This window comes from Mangifera indica, chromosome 8 (assembly GCF_011075055.1).
Source record: "Mangifera indica cultivar Alphonso chromosome 8, CATAS_Mindica_2.1, whole genome shotgun sequence".
NCBI lineage: Eukaryota > Viridiplantae > Streptophyta > Magnoliopsida > Sapindales > Anacardiaceae > Mangifera > Mangifera indica.
In genome coordinates this window covers 4,936,945-4,949,575 of record NC_058144.1, presented here as the reverse complement: position 1 = coordinate 4,949,575, position 12,631 = coordinate 4,936,945, and the positions used below count along the sequence as shown (strand labels likewise).

The following is a 12,631-nucleotide window of genomic DNA, read 5'->3' as shown; positions in this document are numbered from 1 at the left end:
CTATTATCCCGAGGTAGGTTTAGGTTTAGGTTTAGGTTTAGGTTTAGGTCTTCCACCTTCAATAAATTTGAAAGTTTACGGCGGTTTTGATTATCAGAACTTGTAGCAACCATTAACCAACCGTCCCTGATAATTGTGTAAAACCAACCTAATTTTTGGTTTTCCCGTTACTAATTTATAATTTTGATACGAGTTTATATCACTAGAATATTCGTGTATTTTTGTTAAAGTTCTTTCACAATTAATAAGCTAATGTATGAATTAGTGCAGGACCCTTATCAAAATGTGACAATTTACAGATTGGAAAGTTTTTAGATTTTGTTTTATAAAAACTATAGGATTTCTTAGTCCAAAAATATGTATAATCATAAATAAATAAAATTATAAGCACATATTTTTTATATACAATTTAAATAAATAAATAATATATTATCATATTATTAGATTATTTTAAATTAAAAATAAAGTATTATCTAATTATATGGTAACATATCATTTATGTATCTAAATTATATATAAAAGGTATATACACATAACATTATTTATTATATATAATACTACGTGTATAAATAAATCATACTAACACTTAAGTTTGTATAAAGAAAGAGCAATACCATATGTATCCATACTGAGTATATAAATAAATATATATTTATATATGTCATCATATAATTGAGTATTATTTTATCTTTAATTTAAAATCATCTAATCACATAATAACACACATTAATTTATATTTATTTATGTACTCAAGATAGACATATATAATTTCATTGATAATTAAAATAGTTAGGCCTCTGTCAAGTAGTTTAGATTAATCCTTGTTAAGTTATTATATAATAATAATAATAATAATAATATAATGGCGATCATTGATCTCAATATTTTTTTTTGCTTATCAAAATACTAGACCTCAAATCTTAACCTTCGTATCCCCAATCCCATCACCTACGAGAAGAGAAAAATGTGACTGGACTGTTCATATTTGTTGGATGAGAAACATGAAGTGTAATAATCACATTGATAATTACTGTATTAAATAAGTCAAAATTTTATAAATATAAAAGAGATTCGAACTCAGACATTTACTTTGAAAGTTTTAATACCCTACCAATTTTATTAACTCTTGGGGTCAAATTTCAATCACCATATTTTGTTGTGCTTCTAAATACAATAAAAATTATATATACTTATTTTGAGTATACAAATAAGTATATATTTAATGTGTATTATTATGTGATTATGTGACTTTGAATTAAGAATAAATAACACTTAATCACATGATAATATATAAAATATAAATCTATTTATGTGTTTAAAATAGATATGTATAATATTGTTCTTCGGACAAAATTAATGAATAACTAATTTTTCCATTACAACTTTTCTACTCACTTAACTCGAAATTCTTCACATGATATGTTTGTGTCATTTATTCAAGGGAGATCATAAAATTTACTCCAGCATACCTCTGAATTTCATGAGCAACTTGGCTGGAAGGTATAATCCTTTGTTCATATTAAAGTTCATTCTATTCATCCTCATTAACATAACAATTTTTTTTTTCTTTTAAAAAATCTACAAGGCCATAAACATATAATGTCAAACATCACTTAATAATTTGAAATAGAGATTGAAAAGAAAAAAAACAGTATCACTCATACAAAATTCCCCATAAATCAGACTTCTTTTTTTTATTTGTTTAGGTGTTTCTATTAAGGAATAACTATCATGAATTCCAAATTCCATGCCTAATTTCATGTATGTGAAAAAAAAAAAAAATTTAGCCCAAGCCAAGACTATAGTACATAGAAAATAATGCTACATTTAGAAAGTTTAAACTATTTCAAAGGTGAAACGTTAATAAAGGATTATTACATTAATCATAAAATAATGTGTTCAATTATTAAATAAATGAATAATTTCATTACTACTTGGTGAGACCATCAAATGTAATTATGACACGTGTTATTACGAATAATGGTATTATAACTTTCAGACAATATTATATATATCATCTAATCATAAATATATATATAAATATGTATATATTTATATATTTAAAATATATATATAATAAAACTATATATATATATATATATATATATATATATATATATATATATATATATATATATAGTTTTATTATATAATTATCATCCCATTATTCTTAATGGATAACCACTGCTGGAAGAGGTGGTTTCCAAAATTAACAATACGTGACTTTATATTTTATTAAATGGTCTATTCTATTCACATCAACCAAACGACATGGTAAAACTGTCAAATCGAATATAAATAACTCGTATGTTACAGAAATTAATCTAAACGACCACGGCTATTTGGTAATCGGAATTCAAAAACCATGTATTTATATATAAAATGATTAAAAACACAAAAAATTAAAAAAAAAAAAAAAAGTGTTCTGACGGAATGAAATATGGTTGTGAAGAGGGCAGATGCTTTGTGGAGTAAGGGGTCCATGTCAGTTCTCCAGCGGGTGCTTGGCCCAGTTATTCAATTATTTATTCATGCATGTGTGTATGTATGAATATTTCCTTTGTCATGCATGTATATCAATGTCTTTATCATACGCTTGTTCGATTGATTATGATGCATCATAATGGTATTCACATACATACTTATTGAAATGAAAAAGTTTACGATGTTGTTTGTATGGACTATACATATGTAATTAAAACTCAATGGTCATTGTCATGGGCTAGCCAGGCTCATAATGCTCACGTACTTTAAAGATCTCTTGTCCTACTCCAACCCAACCAAATATACCTTACTCGCTTTATCTTCTGCACACGTAATGTCTTCAACAACCACTCGTCCTTTTAGTGTCGGTCAGCCAGAGTTGCGCGTTTCAATCACGCCCTAAGTTCCTCTCTTTCTCATCTCATCTTCTCAGTTTGGAGTTATGGCTCCCAACTCCTAAGAATGAAGCTTGTAGTCTTCTATTCTACATGCATGAACTGCAGCTACGTGAAACAGTTTATTCCTTTCCTTAGTCATCACAGTACGCTTTCAATTCAAACAGTTTTCATGAGATATATATCTGTTAAGTTTGTCGATATCTCCATGGTGGTCGTTAAATTATCTACAGTATTTAGCATTATTGCTCAGTAAGCCCTACAGTTACTTCAGTCAAATTTATCTTCGTCCACTAGCTAATGCCTGTAATTATCATTAATTTTTCTTTCTTCTTATTGTTAATCTTTATCATTATGATTGTAAATCTCTTTTTATATGACTCTACAAATTTGAAAGGACCTTGTCAACATGAAGTTGTAAAGAAGTATACATGTTATTGTAGAAAAGTGCATGAATTGAAGAAATTTTCAAGGAAGGTCACTATCAAATTCAATATTAAGTTTCAAGATTTATCTTCTTTACCATTCTTTCATATAATCTAAAGGGTACTCATAATTAGTTCGTTATTTGGGAGAGCATACGAATTCAAATTCCAAATGAAGTTGATTCCTGTAAAATCTATGAATTATTGGTAAATGGTAATAAATAAAATATTGAAGGGCTTTTTTTCTTGACCATATATATATATATATATATATATATATATCTTGTAATTGTTAATGCTGATGAACCATGATGCTGATCAAGAGTGAGAGGGACTAATTTGATTCCAACTGAAGCCAAAAGTTCACATTCTTAATTGATTGAGTTGACAAGAACAGTTTAGAGTTCTGCCTTCCAAAGCCACAAAGAACCTCAGTAGTGTCCATTTGGATACTTAAAATTAATATTTATTCGTCATCGTTATTCTCTTCGATGTTTTGAGAGCTTCAAAGTGAGTGTCGCGATAACACTTGTGAAGCCAAGAGGACATTTTTTTTGGTATCTAAAATTAAGAAAGAGGAGCTTCGTTTAACCATACGGATACAGTAGAAGGCGTGAGAAGATGATCAGATTCTCAAAAATATTTCTTTCTTAATAACATAAAGATATACATGCATATCGCCTTGGGGCAAGATTTATATACTGTATAATTGGTTAAGAGAAATTTCTCAAGATGATTATAGTTTTGTTATGATATAAGAATTCTAGTTTCAGTGCATGTGACATCCAAGTTTAAAGCTCAAAGGCAGCCAGAATTTCACAGTTATACAAAGCTTAGCTTCTGAACATCTCTAGACTTAATTTGCCATGGATATTGTAAGTTTGGGGCCTGGCATTAATAACCGCAGAATAATAAATATATCTTTCTCCTGAACCTGCAGCTGCTGCAGAAAGACCAACTATGTTAATCTCTTTTCATGCTTTTGATAGCACCAACAAGCTAACCTTGTTGACTATTCTTATTGTCATACAATAAGTTTTCTCAAAGTCTGTAAAAATTCATTAACTGAAGAACAAGAATATATAGAGATGGTGTATGTAAAAGTAGATGCAAGACTGAGCCCACCTTTTGTACGTAAATGAGAACGAACCTAACCAGCTGCAAATTTAATATCAAAAAACCCCACTTCTCTGACTGCACTAATTCAAACTCTTTTCTACGCAAACGGCGCGTGCCTTTACGCTCTCATATACTTCGCGTATGGTTTTGTTTTTCTATCCATCGAATCTTTGTTCCTTTATACTTATCAGTTACCACAGTGCGTACGAGTGCTACAAACCATGTAACAAGACATACGAGTGCATTACTTAATTTGATAATAAAATAAGTTGAAAAAATGATTTAATTAATTAAAAAAGAAAATAAAAATGATTTTTATAAGATATTCTCTGAAACACTTTAGCGGTCGCTTGCAGTCTCAATTCTCATACGTCGCTTTCAGTCATAAATTAAGGGAAAGCAATAGAGGGAAGCTCATTGCTATGAAAACGGACACATCACACTCACTCTCTCTCTTCCTCTCCCTTTTTTGAGCGGGAAAATGAAGAGGCTTTCTCTCTCTTCGAATCCTCCTTCTCTCCCTTTCTAATCTCATATGTTAAGAATGTTATCCATGGATACACTTTGCTCTTCGATTTGTTTGTGGAATTTCTACTTAGAAGCTGTTTGAAAGGATCCTTTGTTTTGATTGTTGAAGGATAATTGGTGGTTGTTTCTTCGTGGGTAAGTCTCTCTATTCTCTCTCTATCTGGATGTTGTTTTTTGATTCTTTATGATATATATGACTAACTGTAATACGATATATTTGCTGTTGCTGTTGCTGTCAAGCTATGGCTGTTGTGTTTGAGGGCTTCTCGATCCGGTAAGTTCTTAGAGTGGAACTAGCGGTTATTATTTTGGTAGTTTCTTTCTTTGGTTTAGGGGGTTTAGTTTTGAGTGTTTGTGAACTTGTTGTTGTTGTGTTTGACGTGTTGCAGTGAATATGCGGCGAAGATGAGAAGCGTTGACGTGGTGAAATGCTGGCCGTTTAGTGGAGGGACGGATGAGATAGTTAACAAAGAAGATATAGATCGTTTGCTTCCTCCGATTACCGTCACCAAATTCCGCTGGTGGTCCCACGAGCTTGACCTTCTCAGATCATCAAACAACTCCAACTCCTCTAGTGTTGTAAATGCTGAAGCTGAAGAAGATAATAAATTGGTAGAGGAGGAGGAGGAGGAGGAGAAATTGGATATGGTTTGTCCAGTTTGCCGAGTTTTCACAGCAGCCACAGTGAATGCTCTAAATGCTCATATCGACAACTGTCTCGTTCAGGCTTCGAGGGAGGAGAGACGCCGAATGAGATTGGCCATAAAGGCAAAATCAAGACCGCCTAAAAAAAGATCTATCGTCGAGATATTTGCGGAGTCTCGGCAGATCGACAAGCTGGATGTTAATGACGACAACTTGCATAAAGTGGATGGTCAGCAGCATGAACTAGATTGTACTGATGTTGAGTTCAATTCCAAGATTGTGAAGAAAAAGAAGAAGAAGATGAAGAAAGTGAAAATACTTAACAAGTTGATGCATAACAAGAAGAAGTTGAAGAATAAGAGTTTAAAGAACAAGCTAATTACAAACAATAAGGTATGTGATTTAGGAATCACATTATATATTGTTGTATTCTTTGATTTTACGATTGAAGTTGATTTCAGAGATAGAAAATTTCGTTGCAGAATGATTATGATGATTCATTATTTTATGTCATTTATAGAATGTTTATATATTTTTTAACACTGTAGGCCTGTGATGCGGGGCTTTTTATTTGATTGAATTTCATGATTGATTACTGTATACAATCTGCATTAGGATTATGCTATCTTTTCACTTTATGGCTAAAATGACTGCTGGAAAAGCTGGTAAAGACTGTATGTAGTTTGAAGACCGAGAACAATTACCATCGTAATTGTACTTATTATGTGCAATGAGGTTCATCATAAAGAGAAAAATTTAAAAGAAAGAGATGGGATTCTCACGTTTGTGAAGTTTTGAGCGGGCTATGGGGAGGGGGGAGGGGGGCGTGGTGTGGTACTCCAGCTGTACGGTACGGGTTGGGCAGAGAGAGGCTTTCCTATGGTGAAGGGTCTTTGTCTTTGGTTTAGCATAACTATACCAGATTAATGATGTTGTTTCTTTCTACTATTGCAGACTTGCAATATTATAATTATGTGGAAGACAATCATTTGGGTCTGGGGTCCGGTCTGATAATTTTGATCAGATAGCTAGTGTTTGATTTTAACGATTAGAGGATTTTGAAATATGCATTGTTTATTATTGTATGTCAAAGTAAGTTTTAACTTCGACTATAGACACACCACTGGAGTATGCGGTGGATTAAATAAGAACAATTTGTGTGGTAAGATATTCTTGTGGAAGATATAATAGTGTTCTATGTAAAATGCAACCAGGAGCTGATCGTGCAATGCCAGAAATGGGAAAGTTATAGATTGTTGTTATTGATTTCTTGAATAACATGCGTTTTAAGCACAGAAACATTTTGGCGCTTTGGATAACTTCCTACTTAGCCCTATTATAGAATCACAAAGCTGCAGTGCCTTTTCATTTTTGTATGGATTAAAAAGAGTAGGGAAGGAGCTTGGCGTAATTGGATCCATCATTCTTTGTCCAATAAGGGATTTATTCTATGTTTTATTAATAAGGTACTGATTGAACAAGCTGCTATGGTTGAAGCTAATAACTGAGCTGATTGTTTGATAAGAACCATTGCATGGCAGACCTTGAAGAGGTATAATGATATGCCAATTTGTCTGGAGAATGCTTAGTGCCATACGGATTTCAGAAAGACATAAGGTTCTATGAAAGGGTTACTAGGAAATAGCCGGTGAAAAATCTTCAATTTGAGTCCGAAGTATTATTATTCTGAGGAACATATTGCATGGCAATTTGTTTAGCTTCACAGCATGAAGGATTCAATCTATTAATTTGCATTAGTAGTCTAGAACTATGAGAGTTGATAATCTGGCTTCTGTATTGTCCTCGAGAGTCATTAATCTTGAAACAACTGACAAATTGCTATCTGAATAACCTTAATTAGATGCTGGTCAGATAGTCCAACAAATTATGAATCATAAGATATTTGTTGAAGGAATATGGCCTATTTTTCATCTGGTAGAAATTTGGAACTTCGATGGTTACTGTTTCTTATTTTTTTATATATAGTGTTAGCTTGTTGGTGATAACAAATTCCTTTATTTCCTTACATGTTTGGCCTTCTCCACTCAAGTTAATGATTCAATCACAGTGCATCCTAGATCATTGATGATGTATTTTAAGTTAAAGGTGTTACTGGGAGATATCAAATTCCCACTGATCAGTTATTCTTTATACCGCATGTCTTTAATTGAAAATATACTTTAATGAAACAGTGACGAGAATGAAAGAAAAAACTTGTCCATTCAACTAAGCAATGCAAGTTATGATTTCTTCATTAGTGACATATTTTTTATGAAGCAGCCGGTAACTTTACCATGGTGCATGGCTGGTAAAATCTTACCATCTTGTTGCCAAACTTTTACCGGCTGCTTAGTGAAAGCTTACCATTGTATGACTGTTGAAGAACAAAACTATCACCTCTTCCTTATTTTCTAGCTGCTCTTAAATTATCAGACCATTTAAATTCCCAGTGGATATTATTATACTTGGGTTTCTCAGCGGTATGTTAGCACTATACATCTTTTTTCACGTATCAATAACATATCTGTGAAAGTTTATATTAACAATTTATAGCTCCTTGTCCCTTTCCTTAGTTCAACAATCTGATGTTGGGGCTCCATCTCTTCAAGAAATTAACTAATTTGTGTAGGATTGAAGATTCTTTAAGTGCACTACTGACTTGTTTGCATGTTCTTTAGGTATAAGGTTTCTTTATACTTTCATATGTGGACATGATAAAGCTGTACTTGTTACAATAGCCTTGGCACTGTTTTTACATTTTTTTTTGGTCATTCTCAAATGTTTCCATTTGTATATATATTGATTGTAAGTGCATTTGCAAAATTTATTTAAAAATGCTTATATTTAATAATCCTGATGATATAATATTTCTTCTATGCTTGTTCACCTTTAAATATATTTTTCTCATCACTCTTCTTATTATGTCTTTCTTTCTCCTAGTCTAGTGCATAAATTGCATAGTATTGATTGAATATGTAAACACAGTTTATAATAGATTGAACATTTTGTGAACTAAAAATGAAACTTAATTAACCTTTGGGTCTGATATTTGAAACTTTATAAATACATTTTTTCCTTGAGTATGGATATGCGAAACATGTATATCTGGTGTAAACTGTAAAGTTTCTTTGTGTATACCTGTTTGTCATGTTCCAGTGAACTGAGTTGTTAAAGTTATCACTAGATTGAAACAACCATTTATGACATGGTGTTACAGCTTTCTTGTCTGTTGCAGGAGAATCCTAATAAGCTCAAACTGCAAACTCCTGTCAAATTTAAAAGAAAAGTGAATGACTCAGTATGTAATAAGGGGTTAGCGAAAGGCATCTTGGATTCTGTTATTATCCACAGAAAGAAACAAGATCTGAAACACAAATCTCTTCGGAAGAGGCATAGAATTGTTAAAACAACCAAACTGGTTACAGAGAATCAGGAATCAGTGGTTCCTGTTCGTGGCATTTTGAAGAATCATAAAAGAGATGTTCTTGTGCAGAATGCCTCAATTTGCAGCGCGCAGACTGGCAGTCAGGTGAATCCTTGTGACATTCATCATTCAGATAGGCATGTCAGATTTTCTGGTAAGGATGACATACTTGGACCAAGCAAGAGAAATGTTTCTTCTTTTGAGAACAACATTTGCAGGTTATATTCAGATTCCATAACTTCGTCAGAAAAGGACAGGTCAACAGAAAGTGAGGATCAGTTAGCCACCTTAAATGGTATCAATGGTGATGTTGTGTCAATTAGCCTAGAGCAGGAAACTGTTGTACAGCCTCTGATTGAAAAGGATTTGTTCCCTTGCAGTCATGCTTCTGTTGATATACCAAATTTTCAGAGGCCACACAAGATTCCTCAAGAAAAATTAAAGAATTTTTCAGACAAATCTGTTGATAATCTGTGTATGTTTGATCGAAGCAACCACTTAACTTCTTATGGACCTTCATATGCTGATACTCAACTTCTTTCTGCACTAAACAAAGTAAGTAATCCATGTGTGAATCCTCAATTTCATGGTAGTGTTTCTAAAGCATCCAATTCCAGTGCAAGGTTCATTGATCATTTTGAAAATAGTTCCCATGGAGTTGCTGAAATGAGTTCAATGGCAAATATGAGGCAAATTTCGCAGCCTTCGTCAACAGCTTTTGCTTTAGATGAAAGTGCTGAACTGAGGCTTCCATCTCCTGCAGAAAATATGACTGGCCATGGTATGCAGTTTCCACCATGTACTGATCTATCTACTGTGGAATTCAGGAGTAGTTTGTGTCCCTTTCCAGAATGGAATCAAAGAGCAGTTTCCTTCAGACAGAACTGCATGAGTGAGGAATTTTTTGGCTTGCCTCTCAATTCTCAAGGTGAACTTATCCAGGCAAGTTCAAATGGTAAAGGATGTTACAACCAGCTAAACAAGTCAAACTTGGAAGCAGGTTCTTCCAGTGGCTTCCCTGTGCTCAACCATGAACTGCAAAGAAATATGGGAGATTGCTCCAGCAGCTTGAAAGAGAGACGATATGTAGAGAGATTCTTTCCAAAAGATCAGCTAAATTTGTTTCCTGGAGAGAATTATGTGAAAGAGAACCCAAATTTGCATTTACCAGCCAGATTAGGTGTTGCAGAATCACCAGTCACGACAGAAGATGTCCACAGGATAAATTCCAGGACTGGAAGCAGCCACTATGTCCCCCTTTTGGATTCAGAGCAGAACCTGAAAAACATCTCTTTTGATAGATTCAGGCAGTATGACCAGGCTCAGAATCAAGATGGCATTGGGGTTGATCATCCAAAGGAAAATTCAGATCAGATGTTGCTAAATACAACTCAGCTGACAATGAGATTAATGGGTAAAGACGTTGCTATTGGTAGAAGTAGCAAAGAGATGCAAGGATTTCGGGATGGACAGGTATGGACTGATAAGGAAATCATATCAGAGCATTGTACTTCAAGTACTGGCCCAGAAAATTTGTCAGTCAAGAGCCATTTTCAGAATTGGCTAAAGCCCGCATCGGGAAAATTAAATCAACCATTAGAAATCCACAGCAGTCAGGCCTCTCAAAGTAACCCTTTGATGAGGGGTCCAGATTCTAGGTTTTTCCACCCATACGGGAACTGGAAAACTAATACAGTGTTTGAGAATGGCATCCATCCAGTCAACAGAAATCATAGTTCTAAATTGCACACTATTGCAAATCCCCTTCCTCTCCAGGAAATGTTAAACTGGACTGGCAACTTGCAGGAAACCTTTATACCTGGACCTGATACTTCAAGCGTCAGCTCTCATGCTGGATCTGCTCCTCATATTAATTCTCAGCTGAGGGATTGGAGTCCCGCTGGATTCCCATACAAGCAGAATCAACCTCAAGTTACAAAATCAGCCTTCAGTTTTCCTTTCTTGCACTCAGATCATGTTGAACCTGTTCAACAGTCTTGGTTTCAGAGCTCTTCTAAGAGCCTGGTTCCATGGTTGTTACAGACTAAACAAGTAAAGGCACCTGCTAGTGTACCTTTTGCTGGTTTTGATGGGAAATATTATCCCCATTCAACTGAACCTAATCTTCCTGTTATCCCATCGTTTCATCAGTCACCTGTAGCTTATCCTTACAATTTCATGACCTCTCAGACACCTATGCAGAGTTCACTTGGTCCAGTAGCTTTAGTTCACCCTTCTTTTGTTTCAGCCCATTCGGGAACTCAACCGATCTCTTCCATCAATATGAACTACAGAAACAGAAACAGGGCCAAAAACAGAATGCAATCAAAAGCTTTAGGTATTAAAAGTCTCAATCATTGCCAGAAAACCAAGAAGATGCCTGCATCTATAGATGGCTATTCAACAAATGCTGCTAAGATTTCTAATTTAGTACAAGAAGATTCAAGTGCTGTGATGGAATTTACAAGAGAAGATTATGGCGGAAATATTCGATGTAATGCAGGAGCTTCAGAAACCAATTTTTACAAGGACCGAGCAAGCAGTTCAGGATGTGACCCCCTGGAAGTACAAGAAGATGTGTATTCTATGACAGGGTTGGCTAGTGGAGGCAATTTTATTCAGGATATACAATATAATGGTGGATCACTCAAACTCAATTCGGATTGTGTTGGAGCAAGCGGTGTGGGATGTGCTCCAAATGAGAGCCTGAATTTTGGAGTTAGAACTTCACTTGTTTATGATTCTTCTAAAGTGGACGGAATAGGAAGATCAGGTCCTATTAAACTAAGTGCGGGAGCAAAGCACATCCTGAAACCCAGTCAAAATATGGACCAAGACAACTCCAGACTGGTCCATTCAACCATCCCTTTTGCTACAGCACCTGATTCTGCTTACCTCCGGGAGTCTCAGAAAAAATCAACCAAGGTTTACAGGTTTTAGGAGTAAGTGTCTATCTCCCTTTGGCTTATGTTTTTTTTTTTTTTTCTGTTTTTATCCGCTCATGCTTGCTAATGCCACTTGAATGACGCAGGTTTCTTTTTCTGGTCAAGCAAAAGACTGTTCGTGTTTGATTGCTTTTGGGGTTTTAATGCCTGAGCTCGAAGATAAAAGTCGAAGTCCAGTACCAAGGTCCTTTGCTGCCACTTTCAACATGTGGAATTTTGCTACCTTGTTTTATATTCACTGATTCTTAGAGAGATCAGTCTGAGTTAGAAGTTTTGTTCTTAAACTATTTATCTACACAAACAGTCATGCTTCTGTGTATTCCGAACGACTTGACTTGCTGTTTAAATATTTAGCCGTGTGAAACTTTCATCTTTATTGTTGGTGAGATGATTTTTTTGGTACTGGGTGATTATAATTAATGAATGCAAGGATCTATATTGCTTGTGTAAAGTGAATTATCATAAATTTGCGTTGTCAATTTCCGTTCAGTCCAAAAATGCATGGCGTTTAGAAAATTGTGCCTTTAGCTAGCAAAGAAAGGATCAGCCAGAAGGCGAGAGGCATATGATATCTATGCCCTAGTTAGTTGACTGGCATCGAAAACTAGATGGTATGAGTTCGAAATTTATTAGAGACATTGCAAGAAGCCAATTCTTCTTCAGTGG

The 12,631-nt window shown here is 34.3% G+C and overlaps 1 protein-coding gene across 2 annotated transcripts; it reads left to right on the top strand.

The window, feature by feature from the left end:
- The first annotated feature begins 4,843 nt into the window (after positions 1 to 4,843).
- LOC123224171 lies at positions 4,844 to 12,416 on the top strand. Of its 2 annotated transcripts, none has more exons than XM_044647742.1 (5): positions 4,844 to 5,086; positions 5,192 to 5,225; positions 5,341 to 5,989; positions 8,832 to 11,962; positions 12,052 to 12,416. In XM_044647742.1, the coding sequence occupies exons 2-4, from the start codon at positions 5,194 to 5,196 to the stop codon at positions 11,958 to 11,960; spliced, it is 3,810 nt and encodes a 1,269-aa protein (XP_044503677.1). In that variant the 5' UTR covers positions 4,844 to 5,086; positions 5,192 to 5,193; the 3' UTR covers positions 11,961 to 11,962; positions 12,052 to 12,416. The 2 variants fall into 2 exon arrangements, with proteins under 2 accessions (XP_044503677.1, XP_044503676.1); XM_044647741.1 differs by having other exon boundaries at positions 8,814 to 11,962.
- The last annotated feature ends 215 nt before the right edge of the window (positions 12,417 to 12,631 follow it).